This window comes from Artemia franciscana, unplaced genomic scaffold (assembly GCF_032884065.1).
Source record: "Artemia franciscana unplaced genomic scaffold, ASM3288406v1 PGA_scaffold_32, whole genome shotgun sequence".
NCBI lineage: Eukaryota > Metazoa > Arthropoda > Branchiopoda > Anostraca > Artemiidae > Artemia > Artemia franciscana.
The window spans coordinates 2,937,954-2,959,436 of NW_027062665.1; the positions used below are offsets into that span (position 1 = coordinate 2,937,954).

At 36.1% G+C, this 21,483-nt stretch overlaps 1 protein-coding gene across 4 annotated transcripts; it reads right to left on the reverse strand.

The window, feature by feature from the left end:
* Positions 1-1,161: 1,161 nt before the first annotated feature.
* On the reverse strand, positions 1,162-19,628 carry LOC136041653 (eukaryotic translation initiation factor 2-alpha kinase-like). 4 transcript variants are annotated; one of them, XM_065726364.1, is made up of 4 exons: positions 10,022-10,167; positions 9,297-9,434; positions 7,461-7,609; positions 1,162-1,614 (listed from the first exon to the last, which is right to left on the reverse strand). In XM_065726364.1, exons 1-4 carry the CDS (start codon positions 10,130-10,132, stop codon positions 1,596-1,598), a joined length of 417 nt encoding a protein of 138 aa, XP_065582436.1. In that variant the 5' UTR covers positions 10,133-10,167; the 3' UTR covers positions 1,162-1,595. The 4 variants fall into 4 exon arrangements, with proteins under 4 accessions (XP_065582436.1, XP_065582437.1, XP_065582435.1 ...); XM_065726365.1 differs by lacking the exons at positions 1,162-1,614; positions 10,022-10,167 and adding exons at positions 1,692-6,751; positions 19,531-19,628; XM_065726363.1 differs by lacking the exon at positions 1,162-1,614 and adding an exon at positions 1,692-6,981 and having other exon boundaries at positions 10,022-10,163.
* Between the last annotated feature and the right edge of the window lie 1,855 nt (positions 19,629-21,483).

A 21,483-nucleotide genomic window follows, 5' to 3' on the forward strand; every position in this document is an offset into this window, starting at 1 on the left:
GATTTTAGGTTCCCCCACCCCAAACTCCCCCAATGTCACCAGATCCGGTCGGGATTTAAAATATGGCTTGGTGCTGGAGTGAGTTGTTAGGAGTAGTACTATTTCATGTGAAAATTAAATCTTCGCTAAGTAGGCATGGATTAGCTTAGAAAAATTTTGGCAGGTCTCAGTAGGCTTTTCAACTTTGAGCAGGCAATTTCATTCCTGATATTATTTCACTTCCTTTACTCTCTCTAACATTTAATGTATCCAAAATAAGACAAGCGGTCCATCACCGAAGTTTAGATGGTGTTGGTGATTTTCAGTTTTCCAAGGGAAAGAAAGGGTTTCCCCCTTGGGAAAAAAAAATCTTTTGTGAACAAATGTTAATAAAAAAAGGTATAAAGAAATTAATAAAAACAAATTCATATAAATTACAAAGAAAAATTTTGCAGCCATTAATAATGCTAAAATTAATACTGTAATAATTACACCCCTCTCCCTTCTCTCACAGTTTAAGTTTTCAGCTTGGTCATTCAACTGTAAACATGCGTCATTGCTGGCTGATGGCTTACAACTAAGTTACCGATTTACTTCATATTCCCAAAAATGATACTTCACATCTTTGTTACTATCTGATATAGCTAACTAATGTTATAATACTTTTTTGTTTGACCCTATTTTTAGTCATTAAATGGTCTTACTCTTTTGATGCCAAACTTTTAGCAACACTTTGTTTTACTGGTCTCTTTTTAGCAATATCCAAGAGTACGTTTTAGAATATTCTTAGATTTCCACAAATATTCCAATTAGAAGTGACCGGCTTTCCCGCTTTGAACTCACTTCTGGAGCATAAATCTACTCCTCTTAATCAAACTTAAAACTGAAAGAATCGCTTCACCAATTGATTGCTCAAATAATTATATTTGAAATATTAGTCTATTTTATCATTTTGTAACTACCATTCTATTAATTTAGCACAAAGACGCGCTATTTCTTTTTGTAATATAAAGAAAAAACCATTCCAGGACTATGATCTTGAGCAAGATCATCTTTCCAATTGACTCAATCATTTTATCAGGGTTCCTAAAATAATTCTTTTCTTTAGGATCGGCATGTAGCAAGTACATGGTAATCTGTAAGCATACAAAATAAGAAAGTTTCAGTTAAACAAGCTAAAAAAAAATTTGCTAGATTTCTTTATTAAATTTTTACTAAAATGAAGAAAATGAAATGACTACAATTCTTTTTTTTGTGTTTCTTGAGTCAGGAAGCGGCTCCTTGGCGGAGGAAGAGAGGCCACATAGGGAGTAGAAGAGCTTAGATGAGCAGTAAATTCGTTTAGCAAGGGATGAGCAAAAAATATAATAGATTTGAAAATGTTGAAGGGTTCCATTTCTTTTAAAACATGAAAAGGGGAGATAAAAAAGAATAAACAAAAGTTTTACTGAAAATTAACGTTACTTAAGGTTGAGAACCCTTGGTTTTTATTTAAACTTTATAATTATAAGGGGCCACTTCTGCTGCAACGCCTTTTTCTGTGAAAATAAAAGCTATCACACAAAAAGACGGCAACAGTATACAGACCTCACAGATTTAGTTTCGAAATTTACTGCTCAGCTCTCAATTTTCAACCTAGAAAAGAAAAAGAACGTTAATCATTTAGAGATAAAAGATAGAAATGGAGATAAAATAACGGCTAATTATTCAAATTTCTTTTTCTCTGTTTAAATATTTTAACTGAGATTATATGAAAAGTTTTTTAGTCTTACATTCAAAAGGTTCTTGGACCATTTTTGACGTAACACCTTAAATTAGGTATTCTCGTCTTACACACCACTGCCGTTCTATGACGAACAAATACATTTTCAAGTGGGGATAAATCCATTTATTTAGAGTTAGCGTTTTCCAAGACTCCCCCCCCCCGCCAGATATATCGGATGAGACTATTTCTAATCTGGTCCCTGGTCTGGCCTGCCAACTTTCAACGTCCTAGCTTATCTGGAAGGGCCCAAACTAGAAAAACTGGGACCGACAGAAATTGCGATCGCTATATGTTACTTGGTAAATTTCAAGTGCCATAAAAAAAGATAATTTGGCATATTTTCCAAGAAGTTTGATAACAGATGCAATTTTGTCTTTCTATTTGTTCGTTGTTCTTTCCTTGGAGGTGATAAAACCAAATAAGTGGTCATAGAGAATAGAAGGAGGGCTAATTCCAAATGAAAATTTGAAGTTTTAGTCCCCTTTTTAAATGACAAAAGAGACCAACAAATAAACGTCAAATGGGGTAAGTCCATTAATAAAAAGTGAAAACTGATACAAAGGCTTGGATATTAAGACAACATATACAGCGATCATCATTAGCAGATATGAAAAAAAGCATTACAATTAAAACTAACATATTTAAACAGAACAAAGTAAATACTTCAAAGCATATTAAATACAATTTTGATTTTATTGTAAACACTAAAGTCAGTTTGGGTGGGAACAGCGTACTATATTGTATAGCATATATAAAGTCTACCTTCAGATAAGAGGAGGGATAATGAAATTTTCTCACGGGATCAAAATAAGAAAATAGGCCACTATTTAATTAATTTAAATGAAAAGTCTTTCCGACCCATCTAGGGAGACTAGTATTAATATGGAGGTATTGTCTATGTGGTAAGACAATACCTATGTGTGAGACAAAAATCAATAAAAAGTGTACTACTCTAAAAGCACAGTCAACTTTCAAAATAAAAATGTAAATATTATTACTCTTATGGGCAGAATCAATTGAGCTAAGGCTCAGGCCACAAAGACACATTGCCGACAAACCCCAAAGAAGAAGAAAATGGCACATAGCGTGTGGTATTTTTCGATAGAGCTTGCCTTTTTGTTAGAAGACCCTTACTTGGTGGGGCGAGATACCACCATTGTTTCACACCTTCTCAATAATTCCACCCACCCACTTCATAACGGCAGGGGGGGGGGAACAGCCGTCTCTTAAAAAAAGGAGTCACCGAAAACTCGTCATCCTCCATTGGCAGGAATGGCTATATCCTCAGAATCGGTATTAGCAACGACACTTCTTTCTCTACCTTGGATTGTTCCTCAAGGGGTTCTTGCTCCATGGTCGGTGCTTCATATGTCCAGGGGAAATGATCTCCTTTAGACATGATTTTGACAGCTATTACTCGCTTCAGTCTACTCAATCTTGGAAGCGTAGTCTACAGGGGACCCAATTCCCAAATTTGTTTTAGTTTTCATGGAAATTGCGAAGAAGTAGAAAAGGTAAAATTACGGCAAAGAGAGATTATAATTTGAAAATTCAGGCTGAAAAGGAAAACATTGTTTTTTCGTTCGTATTCGAAGATGATTTATTTTTTCCCCTCCGAAAGCCAAGAAAAATAAAAATAAAAAATAAATGCAAAAATAAAACTGACAGAAATCATACTCAGCGCTTTTGCATGGCCTACGTGAAGAGTGATATGGACACAATGCATTAGTATTATTTCTTTTGTGTGTTTTTTAGACCAGGGCTCTTCGCATAGAAGTAGTTGTAGTAGAAACTTTGAAAAAGGCTCATTCGATTCTAAATTCAAAGGGCTAGTGCTCTTTTTAATAGTTGAAAGTGATCGAAGGGCAACCCCACCCATCATTTCCCCAAACACATCCAATCAAAATTTTGAGACAGCTATTTTGTATAGCGTAGTTGAAGGGTTCGGAAATTATGTATTTGATGACGAACCACCCCCCTCCCTCTCCCCAGAGTCCTAAGAGCAAGGGTTGTAAGTTTTGACCTGGGGCGTAACAGCTTTTATGGAAATGGTGGTCGTATAAACTTCGGAGGGACTTATTTGATGGGAAATCAAAAGTTCTAGTGCCCATTTTAAGAATCACAAAGTCAGTAGAGGGCAACTAGCCACCCCTCACGTCATATTCCCCAAATACGTCAACCATAATTTTTAAGACAGCCACTTGTTCAAAAACAATACAAAGATCACATAATGAGGTTTTTGGGATTGACCCAACTCTCCAAAGACCGGGGGCAAGGGTTGTAAGTTACGCCCCGGGGGAAAATAAGTTTTTTTTTATGAAAGAGGTGTTTTTTTTAAGTTTAGAGGAGGCTCGTTTGACTGTAAATTTAAAGTTCTAGTTCCCTTTGAAGATTCAAAATTGATCAAGGGCAACTAGCCCCCTCCCCGTCCCTGACAACCTCTTTTCCCCAAACACTTGCGGTAGAAATTGTGATATAACCGGTCAAACAGCATATAACAATGCCTTCAGTGTGGAAACAACCCCTAGAGCCTAGGGGAAAGAGTTGCAAGTTATGTCCAGGGGCATATAAGGTTTTTATGGAGCGAATCGCCCTATAAACTGCGGTCGAATGGTTCACATTCGATTGCAAGTAGTAAGTTATAGTGCCCTTTTTAAGAATAAAAAGTGAATGGAGGGCAACCAGTCCTTCCCCACACGCCTCCATTTCCAAAAACACATCTGATCAAAACTTTAAAACAACTATTCTGTCCAGCATTGTTAAAAGATCCAGTAATTATGTCTTTGGGGGGTGTCAACTTCCCCACAGTCCTCAGGACAAGGGCTTTAATTTAGGCAATTCGTTCATTGTTTACACAAAGTAAATGTTATTGAGAAAGGCTATTGTTATTTACTTTCTAAAGAGTCAAAGGGCATTCAAGCGAACCTTTCAGAGAAAAATCAGCAGAGGATTGAACTAAATAAAAATACATTTTGTGCATACAGATTTTCAAAAAGACGTAACTCGGGAATGACTGGGTATATTATTTGGAGCTTTCAGGAAATGATAGGGGAGATCATCAAAACGGCAATATTTGCATGCTACCACTACTACTACTACTACTACCACTCCTGTTGCTAGTACTACTACTACTGCTACCAGCCTACTAAATCAAAAGAAGCTATGCGTATGTACATTGTCAAAAGAGCGTATCTCAAAAATTAATTTGGGTGTTAAGTTCAAACTTTCAGAGAGAGCTAAAATGCGAAGATCATCTGAGCGAAAGGCAATATGTACATGCTACTACTAATACTACTCTCACAGCTACATTTACTACTGCTACTATTACTTCAACTACTATTTCTATTGGAAATAATTGTAAAGGCAATACATTCATGCTACTACTGTTACTAGTACTAGTGCTATTATTATTAATACTACTACTAGTTATGCCAATACTACTACTGCAACTACTATTACAACTATGGCTAAGGCTATAAAGGTACAATTTTCAAGGAATTTTTGGGGAGGGAAGGTGAACTTAATCACAACACAGCGTCTGTATGGAGGTTGTCCAAAGGGCATACCACCAATATCTTAGGAACAGATTGGTGTGTGAAGTTGGAACCAACAGGGCTTGTTCTGTGGGATGTTGAACTAACCAAAAGAAAATATTCTCATACTGATGCAACTACTTCTACTGATACTGCTACTATTATTAATACTTCTATTACTACTGCCAAAAAAGCTAAGGCTACTACTATTAGTTCCATTGCTATTACTACTATTGCTGCTATTAAAACTAAACGTATTACGGTGAAATTTAGAATGTCTTGAAACTGTATGGAGCTAAACAGAAACAAACTATGCCAAAACAGATAATCAAGAGGACGTATCACGAATGCTTCAGGAACGGTTGATGGCATTCAATTTACTGTTGAGGGGGATGTCTAAGAAACCAAAGGTGCTAGGCGCATACTGCTACTAATGCTACAGCGACTATTGCTTCTACACAATCTAAGTGTATCAAAGTGAAGCTTACAATGAATATTTAGGCGGACATTGAATTATGTCAGAAAGTTCTAGTGCTCTTTTTAAGAGCCAAAAGAGGGCAGACCTCCTCTCAAGCTCATATATTTTCCGAACAAATAAAGTCAAAATTTTGAGACAGCCATTTTGCTCAGCAGAGTACAACAGTCCAGTAACTAAGTCTCTAGATAAATTAGGTATGTTAGCCCCCACAATTAACTAATTGACCCATTATGCTTTAAAACTAAATGTTACTTTAAAACAAAATCAAAAAGGCACTGTGTGTATGGTTGCCAATAAGACACATCAGCAATATATTGAGAATGACTGGGGTTCGTTACTACTGTTACGTTGAGACTTTCGGGACCATTGCTATTACTACTTCTGGTGTTACAATTTAAATAAATCAAAAGAGAGTAAGTGTATACAGCTTGTCTAAGAGTATAGCTAGGAATTTTTGGGAATTACATTATTTATTGATTTTCAGGTCCATTTCAAGAGGAATAAAATTCAATCAAACCATACTATTTGCATCTTGATTAAACATTGGTGAAAAATTTCTCCAACATACAAATAAAAAGCCAAACCATGAATTCTTATAAAAAAAACAGAAAGATAAAAAAAAAATCACAAAAAAGACTATGTCAATAAAAAAAGAACAGAAATTGATTTGAAAAACTTTTTCCACAAATTTTTTTTTTTTAAGAAAAGTAAACAGAAATACAAAGCTGCATTAAACCAAAAATGAGCAGAAACAAAGCCAAATAATCTTCCAAACTTAAAACTACCATAATTCACCATTAATAAATAAATGAAACCCAAAACGAAAAGAAATTACAATAATGTTTTCACTTTTTGACTTAAATAAATAGAAAATAATTAAACTTTAAGGAATAAACATCAGTATACATGGATTAAACTGACAATCCAAGGTCATTTTTGTTTCAGCAAAATCTGGTCTTCATGTGTTCACGTTGAGCTTTCTGCCTCTCTCGTAGACTGAACAGAAAAGAAAAAATAAATCAAAACAAGCAGGTAAGTGCCTGTTAAATATATCAAAAGAAAGGAAGTGAGGATGCTTTTTCGCGTTAACACTTTCAGGGATCACTAAGTAGAGGCTATGGACTCGGGCCACTGTCACTGATGCATCCGAATATTTGACAAACCCAATTATTACTAGTTGTTAGTATCATGTGTTAGAAACAGACATGGCACAAAACCAAAAGTAACTGAAAGAAAAAAAGAGTAAAGAAGTGAAACACAAAAATAGAAAGTACGTGTTACAAAAAAGATCAAAATATATTCAATCTTTAGTAGGCCTAAACTGTGAAGTGAACACTATAGACATTACGAAATAACTAGAAAGTTTAAAGTACTATCTGACACTACAACAACTAAATATTTAAATTTAAAGGACATTTAAAAGCAGCTGTCTTTTTTTCTTAATTAAAAAAGTGAAAAAATTTAAGTCATGAAGACCTGAAATCGTAATGAATAAATCATCTGTCGCTGAAAAAATTATCTTGAATAGTCCTTATATTTTGGCTGTATTGCCCTTTAGTTGAATTGAGTTTGAAAATATAAAGCACCATTTTATTACTTTACATCTTAAGATAGGGTAAGAAATCAAACCAAATCTTCGCATTATTCATATAAAGTAAGAAAAAAAGCTATAGGCAACAAATTCAATAAAAGATAAGCTTCAAACCTTAGAGAAAGAGAAACTCGTTTTACAGCGTAACGGACAGTATCCAATTTGTTCCTTGCTTCAAAGACAACACCAAATCCTCCTTTACCAAGACGTGACAACGTCTCAAATTCATTGAGGAAACGAGAATTGTACTCTTCACTTGTTGACTGAGAAAAAGAGATGACAATGAAATAAAAGTGAAAAATCCAATTCAGCAATACAAATTATTTCTTTACGTATTTTTTTTTAACGTAGCATTTATTTTTACGGATTCTTTTTGGATTAAATTGTGGAATAAATTCTGGTATAATTAATATTTTCCAAGGAAGCGTCTCTCTCTTCCATCGAGGAGAATTTTTGATAATTCCAGAGTTTATTTCAGAGGGAGGAATTCAAAAATATTATCTACCAATCAGCTTCCCAGACTCCGATCTAGGAATAACACTACAATCACTTTGAGATCTATAGGCAATAGCATTGTAATACAAAACTCGTAGCCTGCATCAAAGGTCGCAAGCAGTGTAATATGAAAATAGTTCTTAACGTTCAAGAGCAGAGAACAAGATTGAGAAGGGCACTAAAGCTCCATGTGCTTACAAGGAATAGTAACGACCGTGTTTGGAATGTCCCACCGGGAAAATATGCAAAACTGTTACTACTACTAACAACTCATTGTTGCAGCAAGCTGCTTGAGGCAGCAAACCTAAATATCCTCTATCTACATCCCAATTTATTCAAATTCTCCCTCAAAATGTAGTTTTTAAGGGGAAGAAAATAATTTTTATGGACGCTATTCTGAAGGGAAAGTAGATTGGTCTTAAGGCTTGGCAACGTAATTTCAAGTGTAAAAATTTTTACTTTTTGATCTGAACGTCCCTTAACAGTTGTTTAACTGTTACCGCTACCGTTTTAACACAGTTAGCGTATATACTTTTCAGTCCAGCAAAATCATGCTTTACCATTACATAATATTGGAAACATGTGTTGTGATAATAATATTATCACAGCCGAGTTGAGCGTCTCTTATGGCTAATCAGAATGTTGAATATATAAAATATGACAGCTGTTTCTTGATTCAACCGTGGAGATTTTTGAATCGTACTAAATCAATAGGTCAATGACGGTTGCTGTTAATACTTTTTTCTTTTGCTACAACTAAATCACGGTTGAAATTAGGTTAGGTTAGATTGGAAACATTCGTCGTATAATACGAAAACACCCGAGATGACCACCTTAATTAATCTAATTGCGGCTAATTGGATTAAAGAACATAATAAAAAAAGGACCAGTCATCCTTGTTTAAACTAATAGATTCATCTTTTTTACTAAATTCAAATAGGCATTTTTGATCGCCGAAACTACAACTGTACACCTGAGAACATAAAGCCTTTTGACTGGTAAGTTATTTAAACAATTTTTGACCAAATCAAACGGCCACGCAGTATTGATTCAAGCATAGACAAACAAAAAGTATAAATGTAAATACGTTGTGACACAAAACTTTACTGGGTAAAAAAACACAAAATAAGAACCAATCAGATGTTAAGGTTTTTTTTTATCAGCTTAAATTAGCATTTGACCTAATAACCAGCCTATTTGATATGGTTAGGTATGGCTTTAGGGAGGCGGGATTATTAATCGCTCCAGAGATAAGGAATAATGTCATTGACAAAAACTCGTCAGAGTAATAAGCCAAATTAGAGAACCCTTGAAATAAAAAAGTAAAGTTTATCAATTTCTCTTGAGTTGTAGAGATCAAGAGTGCCCCTGCTAGTACCCTTTAATAAATAGAAGCGTTTTTCTGTATCTGATCAATGTGAATCTGTATGAGAATGAAAAGGAGAAAGTACCTACCTCGGTTGATATTTTTGTAGAAAGGAATTTGCAGATAAGGTCAAAGACGGCTTTTGCATTTAGATCAAGTCTTTCAGCTTCCCGAAAAATTTCCTCACGGACATTATCCTGAACCAGAACACCAGCTTCCTTTCTTTCCTAATTGAACAAAAATAATCAGCATTAGTTTTTATCCCAATTCACAACTTTTTAGTATGGGTGTTACTTACAATACTCCCAATTAGGAGTTTATATTTTTTTATCACAGTAATATTAGTGATTTAGAGAATGTTTATAACTTAATTGTCTAGTTCAATTTGCTAAGAACACTGTCTTGAACTCTTAAGACTGTGAAATGCAAATAGTTATGACATAGTATGTAGAATATTATTTGCATATTAGTTGCTATTGTTAACTGGAATTGACAAATCCTTACTAGGATTCTTTGTCAATCAATACAATTTAGAAAATTTAAAAGATCGTTCTCAACATTTTTGTGGGTATTCACAGTCATTTTATTGCTAAGAAAATGTTATTAGTATGCTACAATTATGTCTGCCAGTCAAAGTACAATACTGAGTGCCTTAGAAGAGATGGGAAGCGATCTTAGTGCTTTGGATGAAGAGGATATGACTATCTCTCTATATATCGTTCTTTCATTTAAGCACCAAATCTTCCAGTCAAGACCAATGAACAGTGTTCAGAGGAAACTTTGATTAGAAAAAAAATGAAACAAAATATCTTACTTCGAAGTCAGATATTTCCTCTATTTTTCGTTCTCTTTCCTCCATTTTTTCCAGAATTCTTTCCAGGCGTTTAATAACGGGTTGGGCATTTTGTAGAATCTTGCTGTTCATGTCTTTTGAAAGACCAGAAGCTTGTTTGTTATTTATTTATATTTTTGTGTGTATATGGCCCATGGGTTTTTGAAATACACTTATCTATCTATCTATCTATCCTTCCAAATATTAAATTTCATTGATATCCGGTCACCCATTCGTAAGTTGAAAGTACCTCATTTTTTAGAATTTTTCAGAATTAACCCCCCCCCCCAACTACCCCAAAGAGAATGGACCCGTTCCGGTTATATCAATCATGTATCTAGGACTTGTGCTTATTTTCCCCGCCAACTTTCATCCCGATCCCTCCACTCTAAGTGTTTTCCAAGATTTTAGGTTTCCCCCTCCCAAATCTCCCCCCAATGTCACCAGGTCTGGTCAGGATTTAAAATAAGAGCTCTGAGACACGACATTCTTCTAAATATAAAATTTAATTGAGATCTGATCACCCGTTCGTAAGTTAAAACTGCCTCATTTTTTCTAATTTTTCAGAATTAACCCCCCCCCCCAACTACCCCAAAGAGAGCGGATCCGTTATGGTTACATCAATCATGTATCTAGGACTTGTGCTTATTTTTCACGCCAAGTTTCATCGTCCTAATTTCCTGCCAAATTTCATCGTCCTAGCTTAACTGGAAGTGCAAAAGTAGCAAAACCGGGACCGACAGAATTTGCGATTTCTATGTCACTTGGTTAATACCAAGTGCCATAAAAATTAACAAGTTTTTTAACTGAAAGTGAGGAGCAACACTAAAACTTAAAACGAATAGAAATTACTTCGAATATGAAAGGGGCTGTTCCCTTGTCAACGCCCCGCTCTTAACGCTAAAGTGTTTTACTGTTTTAAAGAGTAGAGTTGAGAGAAAGTCAAACTTTAGCGTTAAGAGCGGGGCGTTGAGGAGGAAAAGCCCCTTTCATATACGAAGTAAATTCTGTTCGTTTTACGTTTTGATGTCGCTCCTTACTTTCAGTTAAAAAAAACTAGTTTTTTTATTTAATTTCTGACCGTTTTTGAATTAATGCATGTTTTGATTTTGGCTCTTGGCAGACGAATAATTAAAATGAAATTTACATATTTATATTTTTTGGCTAAATGGATATATAGAAGGATCTTATGTCTCAGATGCTCCAAAACATCCATGGCCTGAGGGTAGGCGTTGTAAGTTATGACCTGGGGGCATATATGGTTCATATGGAGGATGCTCCCATAAACTTCAGAGAGGGCTCATTTGTTTGGAAAGTGAAAGGTCTAGTTCAATTTTTAGGAGTCAAAAGAAATCGGAGGACAACTAGCCCCCTCCCCCCAACCACACCATTTATCTCTAAATGCATCAGATTTTTTTTGTAAATAGCCATTTTGTTAAAAATGGTTAAAAAGTCAGATAGCAAAACTCTGGTGTCGAGACAACCCCAGAGGGCCCAAGGACAGTCATTGTAAGTTATGCCCTGGGGGTATATATGACTCTTATGGAAGAAATATTCACATAAACTTTAGAGAGGGCTCATTTGATTGGAAATTGAAAGTTCTAGCCAATCTTTTAAGAGTCAAAAGAGATTCAAGGACAACTAAACCCCCACCTCTTTTTTACCCAAACCTTTCTGATAAAATTTTGATAGCCATTTTCTTAAAAATAGTTAAAAAATCAGATAACGAAAAATCCGGTGTCAACACAGCCACCTAGGACCCCAGAGCAGGCGTTGAAATTATGCCCTGGGGGCTTATGGAAGGGATGCTTGTATAAACTTTAGAGTAGGCTCATTTGATTGGAGATTGAAATTTCTAATTCCATTTTGATAGGCAACGCTATAGCATTGCCTATAGCAAAGGCTATACGACTCCAATGTTTTATTATTTATTTTTCCAAAAGGCACTTCATATGGAAGGGGTCGTCGCATAAACTATGAAGGGAATCAATATTTCAATTTAGAGTTCAAGGTGAATGCATCTATCTCAAAATCGGATATTTATGAACGAAATCAAACGAGTAAGCTTTCTCAGTGACCTTATGGATATTAAATTTTAATCCCACTGAAGCTAGTAGAATTTGAAAAATTTGGCAAAAGATTGGTTTTAATTAAAATTTGTCCGACTGGTTTACTCCAATTCCATTGCTGGATAAATAAGATAAAAAAAGAATTACTTAGAACTTTGATTGATCGATATTTCTGATGGAAAAAGAGAGAAAAGAGTAAATAAAGAGAGAGAGTTGTTAACTTTGGGAACGGTAGAAGCGCCGTATTACGCGATAATAAGCGAGCAGAAGAGGGGAGTTCTCTTGTCGCAAGGGCCGTTGTACCTGCCGGGAGTGGACTCTCCCTTAAACTGCGGGGATCAGGTAGCAAGAAACTACGCTTCCCTCGCTTATTATTTAATTTCCATCGCTCATGATTTAATTTGTATTCAAGATTGCAATCACTGTGAGCCGCATTCAAGTTATTTCACTGCGCATTTCACTCATTTCACTGTGAGCGCGCTATAATTAGTTAACATGCACGAAGGTGATGAGGACAATTTGCATTATTCTCTGGTGTTAAATTTTGTTCAGCAAAATGTTGAAAAAGGAATTGATGATGAGATGATTAAGAAGTTTGGTACAGAATTTTTTGACGTCGATGATATTGTGAATGCGAAGAAGTGGCTTGGGTCCAAGCTGTATCCAGATGCTTTATTTCACAAGCAAACTGGATTGAAAGTGCCACTAAGTCATTTAGGAGATATACTGGATTTTATCAAGAAGGGCAATACAGATGATTTCGACATCCCGGTATTTTGTATATTAAACCCTAGTGAAGTCCCATTGATACCAGCTACAGCTTATTCTGCTCTCTTTTCGGGAGTAAACGAGCTGCGTATCCAGCAAAAACTATTTCTTATCAGTTTGATGTGTTTTCCAATCATTTCCCTCCATTACCACAGCCTGGAGCCTCCAAACCTGCTGATAACCACTCTACTATTGTTGTCTCTAAATTGCCACCATCTATTAGAGATCCGACAAGCCGCAAAGACTTTATCGATCAATTAAGTGGTCATGATTCGGTTGCTAGTATTCGGCTGGTGGGAGATAAACTGTTCGTAAACATTGAAAAATCAGTAGCTTCTGATTTCTGTGAGTCTGTAGTCTCGGGTATTGGCACGAAGATTCTGCAGAAACGTTACCTTGGAATAATAAAAGGAATCCCGCTGTCATTTAATGCTTCCGAATTCAAAATACACTCAGGAGTCGTTGACGCAAACCGAATTGGTTTGTAACAAACTGTCAAGCTAGACTTTTCAGATTCGTTTGCAAAACGTGACGCTACCAATTTCCTTCATGCTTGGAATTTCTCTGTTCCAAGATAGTTCTAATAGACGTGGGAATCGTAGATGGTTTACCAGACGAAATTGGAATAAGGCTAATATTCCTCTTATATTTCTACCCTTACAGCTTTTTTGTCTAGGATAAAGTTCCTTTTCAGCTACTTCAGGTTGGATCTAAATTTGTAAATGATAAGAATTTTCTGAATAAATATTATTTTGATATTGTATCGTGCATGAAGGAAGCTGAGAGGGTGGCTGTTCCTGAAGAACGTGTTAAATTTAATACGCAGAAGCCTGAATGGTCTTGGGATCCAGGTCTAAAATCAGTGAAAAATAAAGCCAAATTTTGGCTACGTATTTGGGTTTCTTGCGAACGACCACGTAGCGGTGTAGTATTTCAGCTTAAACAGAAAACTAAATTAGAGTATAAAAAGTATTTACGGTCTGCAAAATCTAAAATATGCAAATTCCCGTCAAGTAATTTCGATTGGAAAAATGTGGTAAATTCAAATAAAATCGATGACTCTTCGTCAACAAGTAGTCCAATTAGTCCTGCTGCTTGGTGCAAATATTACGACCAGATTTTCAACACTATAAACCATTTTGTTCATGCTACTTTTATGAGGTTTCTTATTTCTGCACTTCCCATATCACTCCACCAGAACCAGATCCTCCCAGTTAATTTATTTCGGTGGCACAAGCTATAAAGAAGCTATAAAGCTATAAAGATACAAGCTATAAAGATTGTGATGGTATAAGTGTCAAACACCTAAATGTTGATTGTCCAGCTCTAGTCCAACATTTACAACTTCTGTTTCAAATGTGCTTATGCACCTTGGTTGTGCCTGAAAGTTTTTTGTGTGGAACAGTTACTTCAATCCTTAAAAGAGGAAAGATTCCGACTGAGTGTGCATCTTACAGGCCTATAACGGTTTCCTGCAATATAAGCAAAATGTTTGAGTATCTTCTCCTGCCATCAGTTAATTCTTCGGCATATTTTAGTGAAAATCAGATTGGGTTTTCAGCTGGGGTAGGTTGCCAGCAGGCTCATCGAGTTTTGGCTGATGTTCTTACTGAGGCTACTAAAAAGGGATCCGAGTTACACTTGTGTGCTTTGGATCTCTCCAAAGCCTTTGACACTGTTATGCATTCCCAAGCTATCTTTTCCCTTTTTAGTCATGGTATCAACATATCGGTAATTTTTCTTCTTAGATATTGGTATTCAAATTCCTTCATGCGGATTAAAACGGATATGAGGGTTTCAGATAGTAAAATTCCAATACGACGTGGGGTCCGGCAAGGTGCTGTCCTCTCCCCCTCTATTTTCAAACTTTGTATATCATCTGTCCTTTCCTCTATCCCACCTACTTGCATCCTCAATTCTGTAAATATTTCTTATCTTGCCTATGCGGATGATATTCTTTTGATCAGTAGGACTAAAAAAGGGCTCTCTTTGTCTGTTTCAACAGTAGCATCTAAACTTCATGCGATTGGACTTTCTTTTAATCTTTCAAAGTGTGAATATCTTTCATTTAATAGCAAAATCACTACTCCTCTAATCTGTGGATCTTTTTCTATCCCGTCGGTTTCTTCATTTTGGTGGCTGGGAATTAACGTTAGTAAAACTCTAAAATCCTTATGGACTCTCACTGTTGCTGATTACAAGAAGAAAATCCAATTAAGTTACTCTAAAATTGTTGCTAACCGAGGTAAATACAATAGAAAGTCTCTTGCTAAATTATACTCATTTTTTACAGATCATTTGGTTTTGTTTCTTTCTGGTATTTACCCTATTTTTAATAAAAAAGATATCAGTTCAATTCGTTCTTATTATTTCCGTTTTTCCCGTTTTCTATTGTATCTGCCTCCATGGTATAGGAATAGGAGCCTCATATCTATTTATAGTTTCCCGGATATTGGGTCGAAGCTCACAGATCTTGCTGGCAAAATACCCCAGTCTACTTATAAGTATCTGCCCGCCCACAGAGGCCTTACTCGTTTGCTTTAGTTTTTGTTTTTTCTGTTTTGTGTAGTGTTTGTTTTGTTTCTTTTATTGATACTCCGCTTTGATTTTTTGTAGTGGGTCAAAAATAAATTATTATTATTATTAATTGGAAATCAAAACTTCTAGTGCCCTTTTTAAGAGTCAAAAGTGATTGGTGGGCAACTACCCCCCCCCCCCCCCCGCAACGTTCTTTTTTCCAAAATACATCCAATAAAATTTTGAGACAGCCATTTTGTTAAAAATAGTTCAAAGATCATATAACATAAACTCCAGTGTACACACAAGACCCCTCCAGACCCACCCCCCAGGGTCCAGAGGAAGGCGTTGTAAGTTATGCCATGGGGGCATATATGGTTCTTTTGAAAGGCATACTCATATAAACTTTAGAGAGGGCTCATTTCATCAGAAATTGAAAGTTCTAGTTCTCTTTTTAAGAGTCAAAAGAGATGGGAGGGTAACTAGTCCCCTCCCCTCCACGCCCTTTTTTTCTCAAGCCCATCTGAGGAACTTTGAGATAGCCATTTATAAAAATAGTTCAAACATATAACAAAAACTCCAGGGTCAACAAAACCCCCCCAGGACCTGGGGGCAGGCGTTGTAAGTCATATCCTGGGACATATATGGTTTTTATGGAAAGGATGCTCATATAAACATCAGAGAAGCGTCATTTGAAATTTCTAGTTCAGTTTTTGAGTCATAAGAGATAGGAGGGCAACTAGCCCCCAAGCTTTTCTCCCCCAAACCCACTTGATAAACATTTGAAATAGCCATTTTGTTAAAAATAGTTCAAAGATCAGACAAGAAAACCTACAGTGTCAATTCAACCCCCAAAGCCTGGGGACAGGTGTTGTAAGTTATGGCCCAAGAAAAAATATGGTTATTATGGAAGGGATGCTCATATAAACTTCATAGAGAGCTCATTTGATTGGAAATTGAAAGTTCTGGATCACTTTTTAAGTCAAAAGAGATCAGAGGGCAAGTAGATCCCCATGTCCTGTGTTCACAAACCCATCCAATTCAAACTTTAAAATAGCCATTTTTTTAAGAATAGTTCAAAAATTATAAAACAAAACCTCCAGTGTTGACACAACCACCCAGGTCCCAGGGCAGGCATTGTAAGTTATATCCTGGGGGTGTCTGTAGTTCTTATGAAAGGGATATTTGTCTAGTCGTCAGAGAGGTCTCAGTCCCCCCCCAAACCCATCTGATACAAATTTTGAGATAGCCATTTTTTGTTAAACAGTTCAAAGGTCAGACAACAAAACTCCAGTGTTACACAACCCCCAGGGCCCCAAACAGGCATTGTAAGTTACATCAATGGGTCATATATGGTTCTTATGAAAGGGATGCTTGTATAAACTTCAAAGAGGGCTCATTTGATTGGAAACTGAAAGTTCTAGTGGACTTTTTAAGAGTCTAAAGAAAACGGAAGGCAACTTGTCCCCCTGTGCCCTTTTTTTCCAAATCAAATGATTCCCATGGGACTCATTTGATTGGAAACCAAAACTAGATGGGAAATCGAAAATCGATACTAGGGTGGAGGAAGAATGTTTACCCCCATGTTGGCCTCAGATAGATGGATGCTGCAATGAGTAGTTAATATTATTACTCATCAGAATTTAGAAAAATGGCTGCACCTACATAAAAAAGACATAGACAAGGTATTAGTTTCTAATAGTTCTAATTATTCCTTTGATTCTACTTTAGCTTGTCATATATTTAATAACACCAGTCATACAATACTTTTTGAAAAATCTGGTTTTATTAGTAGTGCAGCTACCCCCCCCCCAAAGGCACTTTTTACTCCAAACAAGTTTCATTGAAATTTGGAAACAAACATTCTGTTCAAAATAGTTCAAAGAACAATTAACAATGCCTTCAGGCTTGACAAAAAAAAAACAGAGCAAAGGGGCAATAGTTGTAAGTTATCCTTTAGGGGTATATAAGGTTTTATGGAATGACTAGTTTCTTAGTGTCAAAACTTATTGGGAGGCAACCAGCCCTTCATCCCACACTCATCATTTCCCAAAACGCATCCAAAATCAAAATTTTGAGACAGCTATGTTGTTCAAAATTGTTGAAAAGTCCAGTAATTATGCCTTTGAGGATGCCAAAACCCCTAGAGCCATCAGGGCAAAGGCTTTAAGCTAGGTAATTCATTCATTGTTTACATATGGTATATATTATTGAGTAAGATTGGTATCTTACTTTCCAAAAGATGAAAAGCATTCAGGTGAGCCTTTCCCAGAATGTTGAGGGGAGTGTCCAAATAAATCAATGCACTTTATGTGCATGCGGGTTGTCAAATAGGTGTAACTCAAAAATGACTAAGTATACTTATTTGGTACTTTCAGGAAATGATAAATGTCATGATCAATTAACAAAACAGGCAATATTTGCATGCTACTACTGTAATTACCATTACCACTTCTGCTACCACAACTATTATTAATCCCACTCAAACAGTCAAAAGACACCCTGTCTGTATGCAGGTTGTAATAAGGGCATGTCAGCAATATCTTAAAAATAATTTTGTGTGTTTAGTTGAAAGTTACAAAGCTTGTTGTGGGTGATGTTGAACAAACAAAAAGACAATATTTGCATCCTAATGCTACTGCTTCTACTCATACTACTACTACTAAAGCTAAGGCTACTACTATTAATTCTACTGCTACTACAACTTTTGCTACTACACAAGCTAAAGGTATTAAGGATAAGCTCTAAAGAATTAATTAGGCATATATGGAGATAAATCATAACAAACTATAAGTATGTAGATTGTCAAGGGGGTAATAAAGCAATATCTGAAGAACGGCTTACATTATTTATTTATACCTTTCTGGTCAAGTTTTGGTGGATTTTGAATTAATTAGAAGCCACTATGTATATAATTTAACACTACTTCTACACTTACTGTAACTAATCACATTAAAGTTTTTAACGTGAAACTTTCAGGAAACATTAAGGAGGATTTTCAATAAAAAAAAAAGAAAAAAAAGACTATATGCAGGCAGGTCCATAAGGGAATATACTCAATATCACAGGCAGTGCTGCTCTATCATAGCTATTAATACCATTAAAACTTTTAAAGGAGCTATTTTGATTGAAACTTAAACATTCTAGTACCCTTTCTGAGATAGCAAGAAGTCAATTAACTAGAATTTTACCCAAAATGTAAACCTAAATAGCCATATTTGTAAATAAAAAAAAAAGCATAAAGTGGTAGGCTATAGGCCTACTCTATTTTCTGGTAAGAAATATAGACTATCCCATATTTACCAAAAATCCTTCTGTTTTACCTGAGGGAGAACAATGAATTTGGATTCAGGATGTAATGCAGGGTATACGCTATATTTGCACAATAATGGGGTGGAGTATGATGGTAAAATTCTAGTTATATTGGAAAGGGTTTAGGTTAGGAAAATAAAACTTTCAGGGATGGATCTACACGCTAAAGCATATCCTGAGAAGGTATTTTAAAGTACCCACCTCCACTCCTTCTCCCTCTAGAGGGCCCTGAAATTTGCCTACATGACAGGTCTATACCTATTGAAATTCTGACAAAACAACATTTTACCTTAATTTTCTGTTACTAGTTGCTTTTTCTCTGCTTTTAGTTCTGAAAATGCAATTCCTGTTATTTGAGTAGAATTTCGAGCCATATCAATTTTCTTTTTTTTAATTTAGGGAATGTATTTACATAGGCTATCTTCAAAACCTTATAAAATGGGATTGAACAAAGTTATGAGGCTGAAAACAATTTTGTTGCACTTCAATTAAGCAGAAGATCTATTTTGCAAGGTTTCATTTTTAAAACACACATATTATTAAAGGTCAGGGCCCTCTAGAGGGAGTTGAGGTAGGTAGGCCTACTTCAAAATCCTTCCTGGGACATAATTTAGCCTGTAGACCCATCCCTGAAAGGTTCATTTTCCTAACCTAAACCCTTTCCGAGATAGCAAGAAGTCAATTAACTAGAATTTCACCGAGTATGACCTCTGTTAATATAGGCTAAATATACACACCAAAGGCCTGCAGCCTTTGTTAGCCTACTTTTCCATTAGAACAGATCGATTATACATCTATAGAAGGTACAAAGTGCTTTATACTTACCAAATTTTTCATTTTGCTAATTCTCAGCCAGCCAAAGGGCTGGCTAAGTATTAGAGACAAAAGATGTCGGAAGGCTTGATGATGGTGATAGGGGAAACATCCGGCCGCCGTTGCAATGTTTTCTGTCTATAGGCCTTTTTTCGCGTCAACCAAAGAGACTGTTTGAGCTCAACCACTCCGTGTGGTTGAGCTCAACCGCTGTTTTTGCGTGAAACAGTGACAAACCAGGTTGTCATGAAAAGTGATTTTGCGTGAAACAATTGACTGGTTGAACTCTAATTTAACCAGAACTGTCATTGTTTTTAACCGTAGGGTTCTACCATTCATAATTGTTGGTTGACCTTTTCAGGCGTAGATTTCGAAAAGAAGAATTCGTAGGCTATAAATAAGTCTATGGACGAAAACGGACCAACGCGGTAAAATTGAAAAATAAAATTTTGCCCAGGATTATTTTCAGATTTATTGTTAGTAAAAACTTTAATCTGGGTAAGAGCATTTAGAATAATTGGATTAGAGGTTATTAATGAATTCCCACCCTTTAATGGGGGTTCCCCCTGGGGGAAGTAGCACATTGGGTACTAGCCAGGCACAACAGACAAACCATATAACCGAAACAGGGTCAACACCAGCACAAATAGGATTCTCATCTCCACAAACATCATTCTCACCTCCACACATAGCATACTCACCACCTCACACCCAGGCATTTCCAGTATACTCTGGAAAGCCCCATCACCCACCTAACAATTTTCACTTACAATACCCTCAGTCAACATATCAGGAAACACAAGGGCCCCACACAGTTTACTATGCACCCCTGCCATATACAAGCCATCAAGGTCATTTATATCATACCCCCCAAATGCAGAATTTACAATTTGTACCTTCAGTGAGTGTCCATAATAGATTTTCAGGGTTATCAGTTGATTATCCTCCCCTCCCCCAAGAAGAAGAGGAAGACATCACAAATGTTGTAAATCCCATGGAGGCTGAAGGGATTAGTGAAGTACTAAAAAGAAATGGTAAGAGAAGTGGATCACCTCTAGAGCAAGAAACCTCTAAAACTGTTAAACCTCCTATAGTGGAAAGATTTTTACAGAAACCCAATACAAGGAATAATAGAATAGAGTCAACTACTGATTTTGTAAGCAGTGAATCAGTGGCTAATCTCACAGTGGTTTTCACCTCACAGGTAAAACTTCCATCAGACAGAGCAATCACTCTAGAGCTAAAGAAAATACTTCAAACTGAAAAGTTTGACTTTTACTCAAACTATGATAGGAATAGAATAAATGTATATGTCCAATCACAAACTGCATTGGATACTTTAATGAAAATAAAGAAGTTTGACAATGTTGAAGTAGCACCTGAAGAGAAAAGACAGGTCAGCTATGGTGTAATCAAGCAAATAGCACTAGATTACACAAAGGAAGAACTGATAACAGACCTCAGGGCAGAAACTAATATTGAGATTAAGGAACTAAAGAGGTTGAAAAGATACAATCGAGAGACCAAAAAATTAGAGGATAGCCTGAGTATTTGTGTTGCATTTGAGAGCAACTCTCTACCTCAGAGCATTTGGCTTTATGGAAGAAGAAGGAATATTGAGAGGTACAACCGACCAATAATACAGTGCTTTAAGTGTCAAAAGTATGGCCATACTCAAGAAAAATGTAGGTCACCACATGCGGTATGCTTGAGATGTGCAAATAAACATGCTTCTAAAGAATGTCCCTTAAAATTAGAAACAAAAGAGTCTGGAAAATACAAAAAGTATGTCTGTGCTAACTGTGGGAAAAACCATTCAACAACATCTGGTAGCTGCCCAGCCCGCCAACAAAACCATGAAATCATAAAAATTTCAGTTGCCCAAAATTTACCAATGAACAGAGCAGCCAAGGCATACCAAAGTTATGCAGATGCACTGAATAAGAAGACTGTGAAAGAGCAAGC